The sequence below is a fragment of the Nelumbo nucifera genome, chromosome 5 (assembly GCF_055504915.1).
Source record: "Nelumbo nucifera cultivar China Antique chromosome 5, China Antique-T2T, whole genome shotgun sequence".
Taxonomy (NCBI): Eukaryota; Viridiplantae; Streptophyta; class Magnoliopsida; order Proteales; family Nelumbonaceae; genus Nelumbo; species Nelumbo nucifera.
In genome coordinates this window covers 71,478,112-71,493,093 of record NC_142653.1, presented here as the reverse complement: position 1 = coordinate 71,493,093, position 14,982 = coordinate 71,478,112, and the positions used below count along the sequence as shown (strand labels likewise).

Genomic DNA, 14,982 nt, shown 5'->3' with positions numbered 1-14,982 from the left:
TGGAGAATCCTTACCCCATTTACTAATCTTTTGTCCTGTTGTGCTTTATGTTTGGGAGTTATTTTGCTCTCTTTGGGTGCAGGTGGATAACTCCACAGGATGTGGTTAGTCTCTTCAGCCCAAATTTCCTAAGGCAAACAACAAAGAGATGAAGAGTTATATGGAAAACAGTAAGGGCAGCTGTAGTGTGGACTATCTAGGAGGATAGGAATGCAAGGATCTTCAATGAAAAGCATAGGTCAAAGGAAGAAATTGTGGAAATTATAAAAGTAAGTGGCACATTGGGTAAAAACACTTGATCTATTTCACAACTTGAAAATAAATTTCGAGAAAAGTTGTGTGGTGGGGCTAAATGTGGAGGGAAGGAGTTAGAGTCTATTGTTGCATGCTTAGAGTGTCCTATTTCTGCTTGGCCCTTTACCTATTTAAGACTCCCCCTAGGTGTAAATCCAAAGGAAATAGATCAACCACCCTCAGATCCACCACTAGAGTCTGCCATTGACAGATCCACCACCCTCAGATCTTGATCTTCTTGCTGCTTTTCATAAGGATAAGCATGTTTGCATAGATTACCCCCTTTCTTGGTATGTTTCCTTTGCTCACTTATCTCCTTCACATCAATGGTTTATTTTCCTTTTATCCTCTGTTTCCCTACCATTTACTATATAGGAAGTCTTCTCATCTCATGACTAGAAGAAAATGATGGATGAAAAATTTCATGCTCTCCAAGCCAAATAATACTTGGCATCTCACTTCCTTACCACCTAGGAAGCAGGCCGTTGGTTGTCGATGGGTCTATATAGTTAAACATCGTCAAGATGAGAGCATTGAGTGGTTCAAAGCTCGATTTGTTGATCATCTCTTTAGTTGCCCACTTTGATTGGCCCTTGTTTCAACTTGATGTCAAAAATGCTTTCCTCCAAGGTTATTTTCAAGTAGAGGTGTATATGAAGCAACCTTTGGGTATATTGCTTAGGGGAGTCGGGGAATGTGTTTCAATTGAGGAAGGCTATCAATGGGCTGAAGTAGTCAAAGTAGAAATCTGTTGAATTAAAAAATATGAAAGAGAGTAGTTTCTCGATGAGAGAAGGAAGAGAGAAGGAGAAGAGAAGAAGAGAAGTAGAAAGAAAAGAGAGAAATAATTTGGCCGCCCCCTTCACTTATTATTTATACTAAAATAATAGAATAGTACAAAGACAACTATGCCCTTATAGGGCGGCAAAACATAAAACAACATATATAACACTCAAAAAACATAATAAAATTTGGACTCACATAACTACTGTGATCCCCACCTCCTATCTAACAACTAACATAAAACATCTACTCAGAAAAACATCATAAAACTAATTAATCTTCAACACTCCCCCTCAAGAGAAAGTAACGGAATCCTCCCATGGAAGGGATTTGATATGGCCCCCATACATCAGCGTGAACAATATTAAAAGCAGAAGTACTTATTTTATTACTTGGTTTAAAAGGTTGTCTACAATGCTTTCCTAACTGACAACTCTCACACTCCAAAGTAGATAATTGAACAGACTCAAACAACTTTAGGAAAAGACATTTCAAAGAACTAAAAGAAAGATGTCCCAAGCGATTGTGCCAAAGCATAATCTGGTTTACTGACTCGGACCCACTACTACTGTTGCTACTAACATGATGGCCCTGATGTCTTGGAATCTCATCCAGAAGGTAAACTCCATTCACCTCACGACCACTCCCAATCATCTTCTTTGACTCCAGATCCTGTAAAACACAATTACCAAGAAGAAAGGTCACAGAACAATTCAAATTTTTTGTCAAAGAACTAACAAACAATAGGTTGGTATTAAGTCTAGGGACATGTAAAACAGAGGACAGAGTTATATCATTGGTCACTCTAACTGTCCCCTTCCCAACAATGGGCATATGTGAACCATCTGCTATAGAGACTATCTCTACCAAAGCACACCTGAATCTATAATCCAGGGAGGTCCCTCCTTACCTGAAGTGGATGCAAGATTCGCAGTTGCATATGAACTACCTGTATGTGCAAAGGAAGTGGTGTAGTTGGCTCCTGCATTCTGCTGTCCATCTGGAAGGCTAGAGCTGGGTGAATCTTTCTTATTCATAAGCTGTCCAAACCTCTCCAATTCTGTTCTCAATGCTACTACTGTAATGGATTCCCAATCAGTTTGGGAGAGAGGGGTTGAAGAGTCTCCTGTAGTGGCTACATTTGCATTTCCCTTCTTGTTTTTTATCCGAATAGGCATAAGATTTGGATGAAGCTTCCAACAAGTGTCCTTGGCATGCTTAGGCTTCTTGCAATAATCACACACCAAGTCCTTCTCATCTTCCCTTCTAGTCTCACTACTCCCCCTGTCTCCATTCGGCTTAGGTTTTGTTGTACCAACCATAGCCGACTGGTCAATCCCAGGCTGTCTCAACATTACATTCCTCCTACTCTCCTCTCCAGAGACAAAAGCATAGGCCTAAGAGAGTGTCACACCCTCCCTAGAAAGAATATGCTACCTAGCAATGTCAAATTCAAGGTTCAGCCCTACCAAGAACTCAAAAACCCTATTCCTCTCTACCAGTTTGTGATAAGTTGTTGCATCATTTACACTTTCCCATACCATGGTTTCTAAGTGATCTATTTCCTACCATAGGGTTTTCAGCATGGAAAAATACACAACAAGAGGTTTTTCTCCCTGTTTCATACTTATCACCTGATTTCTTAACTGATAGGCTTTGGCTTCATTTTGCTTTTGAGAGTAGATTTCAGTCACTCCATCCCAAATCTCCTTAGTAGTATTGTCCCATAGGAAATTTTTTGCAATATGAGGTAACATAGAATTACACAGCCAGGACATTACCATGTAATTCTCTTGCACCCATCGGGAAGAGTCTGTATCAGGTTTCTTCTCCTCCCAGCGAGATACCCTAATTTTCCACGAGCACCAATAGCCATCTTAGTTGATTGTGCCCACTCCAAATAATTTGTACCATCAAGTTTTACCGTAGTAATGATCCCAGACCCAAAAATATCACTACTACCTCCAACACCCAATCCCACGATACCGGTAGATTTCATCTCGGTATTCCAACTCTCCATTTTACTTCAAACAGTTCAACAATAAGAAAAAATAGATTAGAGAACTTCAAAAAATAATTTAATACCACACACAGAAACCAACCCTTCCGAAAGAAGAAAACCCTAGCTGGAGGGAAATCACTCTCCTCCCCACACCTCTCAACACAGAGAAAAGTGAATCGATCACTCATGGAGGCCTAGAAAATTTCAGAAACCAAATTGCCCTCTTTAGAAAATCAAAAGAAAACTAACAATACCTGGGCACCCAAGATCACATCAAAAACAAAGAGTCCAACTTTTCTGGGACTCTTCCCCGTACTCCAGTTCTTCCTGATTTTGATGCTGAACAATAGATCATCTTCCTGATATCTAGATCCCACCAAAAACTCCAAGAACTGGGCAATCTATAGTAGATCGATCAGCCCTTACTACTTCATGCAGTCAGCTGATCTAGGGCTGCATGAGAATGCTTCAAGAAACCCTAGTCGATGCTCTAATACCAAGTAGAAATCTGCTGAATTAAAAAATATGAAAGAAAATAGTTTCTTGAAGAGAGAAGGAAGAGAGAAGGAGAAGAAGAGAAGTTGAAGGAAAAGAGAGCAATAATCTGGCCGCCCCCTTCACTTATTATTTATACTAAAATAATAGAATAGTACAAAGACAACTATGCCCTTATAGGGCGGTAAAACATAAAACAACATATATAACACTAAAAAAACATAATAAAATTTGGACTCACATAACTACTATGGTCCCCACCTCCTATCTAACAACTAACATAAAACATCTACTCAGAAAAACATCATAAAACTAATTAATCTTCAACAATCACCACAAGCATGGTTTGGTTTTTTTAGTACTGTGGTGCAAGATTTTGGCTTATTAGCCAACCCATTAAATTGTTTTGTCACAACCAATCCACAACACACATTCCCACCAATCCAGTGTTTCATGAAAGAACTAAACATATTGAATTTAATTGCCATTTTGTGAGAGAGAAAGTAACAAGTGGAGATATTGTTAACCCCTAATGTTAAATCGAAAGACCAAGTAACTGATATTTTTACCAAAAGTTTAGGACATTCAAGGATGGATTATATTTGTAACAAGCTGATATATATGCTCCAGCTTGAGAGGGAATGTTAGATTAGTTGATAGGGGCATAATTGTCTTCTCCCTTGTTATTTTCCTCTCTTATATCTGTTGTAACTTATCTAGGGGCATTATTGTAACTTCAGTAATCAATATAACGTTAATACAAGTTGGGTCAACACTGAGGAGAGTTGGTTCAACTTCTCCTTGCTTAACTTCCCTCTTTTCTTCTATTCCTCTTCTCTATCTTTCCTCTACTTCTTTCTTTTGCTTCTTTTCCTCTTTTTTCTTTTATTTTCTCTCTTTACTAAAGTTGGAACATATATCTATATCTATATGTGTGTGTGTCATCATCATCATCTGCCATACCATTGTTAAGTTTGGCGCTTAAATCATTCCTTATTACTTTTATCCATGTCCATTTGGTCTACCCCTTGTCTTTGTAGCCCCTTCAACTTGTAACAAATCACTTCTTACCGGTGTTGTTGATGGTCTTCTATGCACACGATCAATCCATCTTAGTCTACTTTCTCTCATTTTATCAACTATTGGAATTATTCCTTTGTTCCTAAGAATGACTTCATTTCCGATCCTATCCTTTCTAATTTTTCCGTTCATCAATCTCAGCATACACATTTCTGCTACACTCATTTTCTAGACACTTTGTTTCTTGACTACCCAACACTCTGCTCCATACAACATAGTTGACCTTACAACTATTTTATAGAATTTTCCTTTTAATCTAAGTGGTATTCGCCATCACATAAAACTCCAAATGCATCCCTCCATTTTGTCCATGCTGCGCTAATTCTATGGACAACATCCTTTCTTTTGATCAATAACACTTTCATTAATTCATCAGTAGAAAATTTACAAGTGGAAGACAAACACACCTATCTTCACAAAGAACTTCAAGAAAGGAAAAAAGAAAATACAAAGATACAAAGACACTAACGTTACAGCTTAGCCCAAAACAAAGAATCCCTTTCTGCCCCTTGTTTTGCTAAACCGTCAGCTAGGGAATTAGCTGATCTTTTAATCCAACATGTCTTAACTTCCATCTCCCGCACCAGCCATTTGAATTTCCTCTTCTCATTATTATACTTCCATAAATCATTCTATGGACAACATCCTCCTAAACCTCTCCTTTGTGATGAGTTATCAAGCCAAGGTACCAAAAAAGGTCACATTGAGTTATCCCTTGGTCTCGAATCCTAAGTGTACCCTGATTATGTGTGTGAACATAAAATTACAAGGAATTATAGACATAAAATTCTCTTCAAATTTAGCCATGAACTCACCTTCTGTCCCAGAATTCTATGCACTTTTTGAGAAGCATACTCGGCTGAGATTTCTTCCGCAAATGTAACAAAACCAAATCCTCTATGAGAAGTTTTTCTGTCATCCTGTAGGAAAGGATTAAATGATTAAGCCTGCATGTTGGTGCAATAATGAATGTGATGGTTGAGAATGTATCTATACATAAACCATAAAGATTTATGCAAGAAGATGTTAAACAATCTCTTCAAAATGGCATGTGAATCAAGACTGTCAGAATGAAAGCAGGGCCATTAGTTTGCAGCTATCAGCTACGTACTGTATTATATTACTTAATATTAAAAATGTATTCTTTGTATAATATAATCATGGATATAAATATTTCATAGTAACATGGATGACACACATGAAAAATACATATACGTTCAAAGATAAGCATTTACCTTGGGAAGATAGACATCTAAAACATGGCCAAACTGACTGAAATGCAACCGAATATCAATAGCTGAAGCCTCCATAGGAATTCGTCCAATGAAAAGCTTCTTTCCCCACCTAGCAGTTGAACTAGTTGATGGCTGGATACAACTCTCATTTTCAGTTGCAGCCCCAACAACCAATTCAGAGGGAGGCGAGCTTTGTTTAACTCCAGTTGATGGATCTTGATTCACAAAAATCGACCCAGTCCCATGCATTCGATCTGTAGGAGATGCAAAGTCCACAGCAATCTGCATTCTCTAGAATTGGTCAGTTTTAAAATATAAAGAATTTCTTCACAATCAGAACTTGCCAGATGAGGAACTAGAGAGAATATGCATGAAAGTTAAACAGACCCTAAGAGTTCCAAGAAATAGGTTTTTAATTGATTCTCAACAAATTTATCAAACACATCATGAAAGAAGCATGCCAAAGAGTAAGCATCAATAATAGATTGAAAAATGTCAATCATATTTTTTAATCTTTGTAATAACGAGCTGCATGCTAATCCAATCAGATATGGCACAGTCATTGACAATTGTTTCAATTTAAAGTCACCAGACACCAATTCCTCAAATAAACTAATCATTAACCACTAACTATCATAAATTTCTTTAGCATTTTAGGATCTGAAGTTCCTATGCATGTTAACTGATAAATAGCAAAGGACACCATTTCTAATCATTTGACATGAGATTGGAGTTTAGATTTAAGTTGTTTTGATGGTTCTTCAGGGTTTAAATTTCAACTGGTTTATCCTGAAACAAGTGATCATTAAAAGTTAGTTGGAAGAGATGACTGAAAATCAGATGAAAATGATGGCATCATTCATCACTCATCTCATCACCTACACCTCATTTCAAAGAGATTGCAAATTTCAGAGATGTACTGAATCCGTAGATCTATTGCCATTAGTATGGAAAGGCCCTTGATGAATGGGAGGGGATTTCAACATTATTCAGTTTGAGGAGGAACCAAACAGTATCAGCATGTCTATTGCCATTAGTAAGAGAAGTTTTATCTTCTCATCAATACCTGCAAGCTTATAGGATTCCCCTACTTTGATGTGGAATGGGTAGTAGTTGCACAATAGATTGATATTTGCCAGCTAATATCTATGGACATATTGATATTTAAGAGAGCTAACAACTTCAGCAGCACACAAGTGAAAGTTTTCACTGAAGGGGAAAAAACTAACTTTAAGTTGACTTGCTATTCTTTTTTTTTTTTCTGATAGCAAATAGAAAATTTCATTATAAACGAAAAAGGAGATAAAAGAATAGGTAATAAGACATCACCATAAAGAAAGAACAACCAATGACAAAACCAAAATCGAAGACTTTCATTAATGTTGTTTATGTAGTGTATTTGTTCAGTTTTGTGTCCTAGGGGCAATCTGGTCTTTTTCTCTTCTTTATGTTCACCCTAATATAATAATATGAGGGGTTTCTGCCCACTCACTTTTCTTCTCTTATCACTTTTTTCCTCTCTTGATCTGAATCAGAAAACAATTAAAATTCAAAGCAACCACCCCAAGCCCAAAACTTGTCTCAACATCTTTTGAAATGGAATAGTAAGAGAAGAATGTCAAGTTACCTGTCATGTGATTTAAGGTCCTAGAGTTTATGGTCCAAGGGTTAGGCAGAGTGGGATGAGGTAGCATGATGAGCAAAGTGTTAGACAATGTATGCCCTTAACTCCTATCAGCATGATGTACACTATGACATTTATTGCAAATGAATAAAGTACATATTTGATTCATGTTATTATGGTGTGTTTCTGTGTAATACCCTTAAACTGGACACATATGAGACTCGTGTCAGTTTACAATCTTCACAGCCGTTGGATAGATCTGTGGAGATTTATCCTGCCAAGGTTGACACTGATGTACCACCAAGTTGGTTGGGGTGGCTTGTCTCAGCTGCCAGTGTGGGTTTTCTTGAAACCCTGAACCGGACCAAAATTCTAGTATTGCCCTGGACCTTGGAGATAGATGCACAAAACTGGAATGTTACACCTGACCCCTAGACTCGATTATGATACTGCACTAGGTGTCGGATTGGCTGTCTTTGATATGCCAATCAGTGAGATCCTTAGAGCGGGTCAAACCTGGGTATGTTGGGACAGTCCAAGAATTCATCTAAGTGGGTGATCATAGTGACAGGATCAGCCCCTTTGTCGGACAAAGTGAATGATCGAGGATGCACTCTCTCTGATGGAAACCTAAACAACCGGCAGTTGATTTCAACCGTTGAAATTTGTTTTTGCAAAAAATATTTATATAAAGATATACATACATATATATATATATTATGGTTTCAAAATGTTTGCAAAAGGTTTTAATTCCCGAGATCCATGTGAGTAGAGAGTGCAGCACTACACCTTGCAGCCGAGGGAGAGGTCCTCTCTTGTCGGACAGTGTTTGATCATTATGGGCTGAGAGGTTAAGTGTAAGACCATTGAGGGTTATACCTGATGAGCTAATCATGTATCTGCCCACAGTCCTTGGGCCTTCATAAGATGGCTGGACCCAAGGACCATTTAGTGTAAATGTTGGGCCCATTAAGAGCCCAGAGTGATGGACTCAGGGGTTCACTGTATTCAGCAGTGAATTCGGCTAGGCCTTGTAACAGAGGCTAGGCTGAACCCATGTGGCTGATGTGTAGATCAATGATAGGGTCCCACGCCATACAAAGAGAGCCAAGCTAGCCAGCATTAAAGTGGAAGTGAGCCTGAAAGCTTAATGGGCCTAAAAGCCCATTTCGAACTAGGTTAATTAGATTAATTAAATAGGGGTGGATCTGGGATTTGGATCAGCAGATAAGATAAGGGATTATCCTTATCCACTTAAAGAGTCCAGATCCAAATAAATATTTGGTTCAAAGGAACTCCTAATTTGATTAGGAAGGCTGATCTTTATCTGCAGATAAGATAAGGGATTATTCTTATCACTTAAAGAGTCCATATCCAAATAAAAGATTTGGATCGGGAAACTCCTAATGAAATTAGGAAATTGTCTCTTTAAGGCTATAAATAAGAGAGTAGGGCGAACCTTCAAAACAGACTCACTGAATATAGAGAGAAGACAACACAGTTAGACTGATCTTGCCTTTTGCTCTTTTTCTTCCTGCTCTTGCCGCCCTACCCTGTTCGATTTCCAATTCTTGGATTGGATCAACATTCGATCTTGATATTGTTTCTTGCCAGAAGGAACAATTTAGAAGATGTGTTCACTATCCCATTCGATTCTTGCTGAAGAATCACTAGTTCTTGGTGAAGAACTACCTATTGATCCTGCCTCATCCTAAGTTGTGCCATCTTCAATGGAGGGAGGATTTGGTACACTCTTTGAGCGTGAACACCTACGTTGGGAGGAGCATTCTTGCGTGGATTCCGTATCAGGTACATCCCTCCCTTAATTTGGTTTCAGATTTGGTCCGTTTTGGTGACAAGAACGAACCTTGAAAATGCAGTTTTCTAAATTGGGAATAGGATTCCCGGATGGGAGTAAAGAAATTTTTGAAATTTTGCCCAATCTTCCTGCAGGGTTCGGCCATCCAGCTGATGGATCTCCCATCCCTTCACAAAGTAAATACCTGAATGAGAAAACTAGGTGGACAGGACACAATTGCAACCTTGTCAATTTTGGGTAGCAGTCCATGGAATTTCTCCAACTCCTCTGAATAGATGGTTACTCTCTCATTAGAGAATGAAGATAGAGCAATGGGGGCACACTGATTCGTGGATTCACTTGAGGTATCTTCTCTATTGGCATTATTTGCTCTCTTCTTCTGCTTTCTTCCAGCCATGAAGATCCCAATGTATACTCTTACTATGACTTTTCTGCCACAGTGATGACATTCTACTTATTAACTGCCACTTCTTTGTTGAATTTTTGACTTTTAACAGATGTGATGTGCAATTCTCTTGCGTGACTATTTTTCTATTCTTGGAATGATAAACATGAGAATGCATGCTTGAGTCTTCTAGCAGCCATTTTCTGAAAGAAAAATCTGAAGGTTAGGTCCACATCCAAGCCACCCCACCCAGGACTATGGATATTTGGGACCAAGTAAGTGGATCATAGTGATTAGATCCTTCCCTCAATGAGAGCAGATTGTGGCAATTTTTTTCGAAGTAAAGTAATTTGTATTATGAAAAAAATAAGCAAGTAACTGATGTACAACAAGAATCTGTACACCCGACTACAATACTAGCTAAGAGCCCGCAAAAAACTCTATAGACAAAAAGGAATAGCCTATCTCTACACAAAAACTCCATGGATGGAGAGACAGTCCCTCAAAAAAAATAAAAAGAAGAGTTTATCACAGCCCCCATAACTTTTGTTAGCGTCAAACACAGACATTCCTCTCTAGCCATATAACCCAGATGAACGCTAGAGGAATCAAAGACCACCATACAATCCTTCCTTTCTTGATGGATACCCTTTCAGCAACATAGGTCCATTAGAGATTGGAAGTGTTCAAGAAAACACCAATGCTGCAACCACTGAATATCTCTATACATCAAATGCAATGTATTTATAGTTATGGATAAAAAAGATGTTTAGAGGGGTTGTATTCTACAAGTAACTTTTTCCCCTTTTTCCTTTTATGTAAAAAATGAAGATCAACAAGATATTGCTGACCCAAAATTTGATGGCTATCACTGTTTTATCTACTAGTTGTTCTTTAGATGATTAATAGATACCATGAACATATGAAAAGAAAAAATAAGAGTTTCCTAAACTCGTCTGGCCTTTCCTTGTGTGGCTTTCAAAATTCAAACCCCAAGTTTTAGTTCACAACACAGAAGCACTTCAATACAGTAGCAAATTTTGGCTATCTGAACTTTGAATTCTTCATCTATTACTACTATAGAAGTGAAGTAACCCTCCTAGAATCTTGGTGAGGCTCAATCCATTTTCTTATACCATCAGTTACCTTTACTCAAAGGAGATAATGAGGATTTTTATATAAGTTCAAAAGATGATTGAAGCCAGATAACCAAAAGATAGCTAAGCTATTTACAATACCATGTTCTATGGCTCTACTTTTCTTCCCCCCTTCCCCACCAAAAAAAAAACTTCTGATTTGATTTCAAGTACTTATTGCATGTGCAGTGCTGCACATGACACCTTCTATTAAATTCTAAAACATTGATGTTCTGCTAATCTAATTGGTATTTAACATTCAACTTCAAGTAAGATTAGGGGTGCAAATGGATCGGATAATGATCGGATCCAATCCGAGATCTGATCATATTTGATTGAATTCAGATCACCCCCCTATCCAATCCGAGAAGATCCGATCTGATATATATATTATATACTTATATAAATATAAATATATAATACATATAAATATGTTATTTATTTATTTATAAATAGATTTTTTATATTATATTTCTATAAACTTGTTATATTATTTATTTTTTATAAAAAACATGTATATATATGATGAAAATAATTAAAAAATACTTGTATTTTTGTTTATACTTTATTTAAATTAGTATATTTTATTTATCTTTTAATAATTTATTAATTTTTAAAGAAAACAAGTTGGATTGGATGAGATCCGAAGATCCGACTTACCGATAGGATTCGAATTCAAATCGAGTCCTATCAGTTCGGATCGGATCCAACATGAACAGTGTTGGATCGGATTCAAATATACCCTCATTTGAGTCCAATCCAATCCATTTGCATCCCTAAGTAAGATTACCAAGGAGAATAACAATTCCAAAACAAAATGAATTGTTCATATGATATAAAAAAATATATATTAAAAATAAAAGAAAATTAGAGACCTCTCGACCATGAATGAAATGTCTAAGCCGAGAAACACGTGTAGCTGAGGCTTCATCTGCAAACGTTACAAATGCAAACCCTCTATGAGAAATTCTCTTTGCATCCTGTTTACCAAGACAAAATTTGGAATGAAATGGTAAATATTAGCTGAGATTTCCACATTCTTCTATCTTGACAAAGGATTGGTAACATAAATCGTCAAGGAAAGATAGCAAATGAGGCCTTTAGAAGAGAAGCAACGTACTATACCTTTGGCAAGTAAACATCAACAACCCATCCAAACTGGCTAAAATATGCTTGCAGATCTTCAGCTGTAGCTTCCACAGGGACACGACCTATGAACATCTTTTTTTCTGCTCTTATTGTGGCACCTTCAGCAATTTGTACAGTACTGCTCCCTATTGAAATGATACCTCCTGCAATTGATGCACATCCTGAGCTAGTGTTGTCTTTGACAGAGTGGAAAACAGATGGCAATAATTTGTCCGCTTGGAGTTCATTTGTTGCTGTTCTTGAACAGCCATCAGTTTTATAACCAACTATATTTGATGTTCTAGAATCATGTGTTGCCTTAAGATAGTGACTTGAAACCCTGTATCCTCTGGAATCCTCCTGTAAGAAAAGCCAAGGAATACGAGATAAGTTTGAGAGAATTTCTAAACAGTATATTGTACAAGAATCAATTTAAGTGGAGAAAACCCCATACAAGGGTAAATAATTGAATCTATACAATGTGGGTATAAAAATTAAGCCAATGATATTCACAACGAAACAATTAACCTACCCAACCTCTTTAAAATTCCTACTCATTTTTGGCCAAGAATAGTATAACTTAAGAATTAGTTAAGATACAGTATGACAAGCAGCTTTCTAGCATCATTTTCTAAAATGACAGATATATTAATATTAGAAGTGGGCTTGGCTTTGCTCAGATCCTCTTCCTCCATTCCACTCTAGCTATGGTCACATATTTTATTAAACATTTTGCAATGTAAGAAGTACAGTTCAAATCAAATGAAAGCATACCTTGGGAGTTGCTCGATCAATGGCAATTCTAGAACCTCCAAGTTCATGAGTCTCTGATATAAGATGGTCTACTGAATCTGCAAACAATTGTCAATCAACTTGTGAGAAAGCTATTAAAAATTACACCATTCGTGGAAGGGTGATAAATTTCTTAAGAACTAATCAGTTAACACCCTTGCTCTTATTGTGTTGAATTAGAATTGTGATGAATGTTGTGCAGCTACTGGGAGTGTTTCAAGTTTACATTGAAGAAGCCAGATACTTCTTCACCACTGTTTTGTAGTATGGAGTAAAACGGGCAATGTGTACTGCTAGTGGACATAGCTTTTGTAAGGCATAATACTTGTTTATGATAAATAAAAAACAAATCTATAATTTGTTGAAGATCAAAGATCAAGAGAGAAGAGCATCAAAAGAAGAGAAAAAGAAGGAAAAGAGAGTAGGCAAGAAGAATGCAGGAGGAACTGTCTTGGGGATCTTGCACTTCCCACTTATCCATTTATATAAAATGTCGAAAATAACAAGTATACCCTTATACACAACAAATATCGCAATCATCCCTCTGAAATTGAGTATAGATATTAATCATGTTCGGCTTGCTTACATCAATCTCGAACTTAGACATGATAACCCCTTTGGTGGATACATTAGCTAGTTAACGTTCTAAAGCCAGAAAAGGAACACACTTCTCTAAAGGTTAAATATTCATGCCCAGCTTGCTTACTTCACTCTCCAACTTAGATGCACTTCTCTAAGGACAAGTACGAGTTCATGTCACGCAAAGGCTTGCTCAGAACACGTACCAAGCCAGAAAGATATGCCGAACTAACAGGTTTTATCCTCAATAAATTCGTAAATTTCCGGCAGGATTTTGATGCCCCAATTATTGACCATAAATCCCAGAAACTTGCCTGTCCGTACCACAAAGGCAGATTTCATGGGGTTCATCTTTAAGTTAAACTCCCACATCTTTTGAAGACTCAAGTCAGGCTGCTGCTGCTGGACTAACAGAATCTTCTTATGCTGACTGCTGCTCCTGGAACTGCTTGTGCAGCTCCAAAAAGCTAAGCCTACTTCAAAATTTACTTTCAACAACGTCAACAACAACACGAAAAAAGTATGCTTATCCAAGGACACCCATGCTTTATATAAGAAGAATATTTTTTAGCTCATTTGCCAGACCACACTCTTGACCTCCGGTTGAGCTATGAGAATGAGTAGGTAGGCGGCCGGGGTGGGCTTTCAGTCTTTAACAGTCATTGCAAAAGTCAATTCAAGGTTTCCATTTTTTAGTCATTCCATTCTGTTAATGTCGAGTATGTAGGGGTAATTTTGTCTTTATGCTTGTGTTTAGGTGTTGATGTGTAAGTTTATGTTGACTTAATGTCCCTAACTTAAGTAGGGGCATATGTGACTTTTCCACATTATTTTAGTAATATAAAATACATCTGGCCGAATGGGAGAGTGAACTTTTTCCTCTCATTCAAACCAGAATCTTTTCTCCTTGTTTCTCTTCTACTCTTCTCCTTTCTCTCTTTCTCTCCTCTCTTCTCTCTCTCTTCCTTGACTGTTATCAGTCTAACAGGCAGACCGAACACTAACATGGTATCAGAGCTAAACTGAGCAAATCAGATCAGCCCAGAATTCTGTTATCTGCGCACCCAGCCTAGGGTTTTCTCTTATTTTCTTCACCATCAGCTAGAGATAAGGGACAGGGCTGAAAAGGAGTGGTCACCCTCTTCCCTTGGAGGTTTCTATGCCTCCAATTGTGGTGTTTGTGGTCGGTTGCTGCAGTTTCTAAGAAGCCCTCCCTTAATCGATGAAGAGAAGAAGGCTGATTCGTGTGGTGCAGTGGGTGTCTTGTGTGGTCTGATTTTCGGTGATCAGGTAAGAGGTTTTATGCATTTTTTTTGTGTGAATCAAATGAGAAATCTATTTCAGACTGTATGGTGGGATTTCAGATTGTAGTGTGCTAGGGTTTGTGCACCCTTCAGTGTGATTCGAATGGGGGGTGTTCCTCAAACAATGTTGAGAAGTTTCAGGCAGTCGTGGAATTGGGTTTGTGGTGTAAAGAGTGCAATTTGCAGCAGTAGTAAGTGCTGAAATCAGGGTGTAGTGTGATCTAGTATGCAGTTTGCCGAATTCAGCAATGGGAGACAACAGTGATAGCAAGACTAGTGTGATGGTCCCTACTGATTACCTGAATGTTCAAATGACCTCTATTAAA

The 14,982-nt window shown here is 37.7% G+C and overlaps 1 protein-coding gene across 10 annotated transcripts in view; it reads right to left on the bottom strand.

The window, feature by feature from the left end:
• The window catches only part of LOC104610178 (uncharacterized), a 98,691-nt gene that overhangs the window by 7,291 nt on the left and 76,418 nt on the right, over positions 1-14,982 (bottom strand). For 9 of the 10 annotated variants that reach the window (XR_016076340.1, XR_002023384.2, XM_010276684.2 and 6 more), the window contains 5 exons: positions 12,756-12,832; positions 11,979-12,341; positions 11,729-11,833; positions 5,890-6,171; positions 5,470-5,574 (listed from right to left, as the gene is read on the bottom strand). Coding sequence is in view for 8 of the 10 variants with exons in the window: in XM_010276684.2 (XP_010274986.1) it covers positions 5,470-5,574; positions 5,890-6,171; positions 11,729-11,833; positions 11,979-12,341; positions 12,756-12,832 (932 nt within the window). In the remaining 2 variants the exon portion in view is untranslated. The remainder of the gene's footprint in view (positions 1-5,469; positions 5,575-5,889; positions 6,172-11,728; positions 11,834-11,978; positions 12,342-12,755; positions 12,833-14,982) is intronic. The other variant, XM_010276685.2, reaches the window with a different exon arrangement.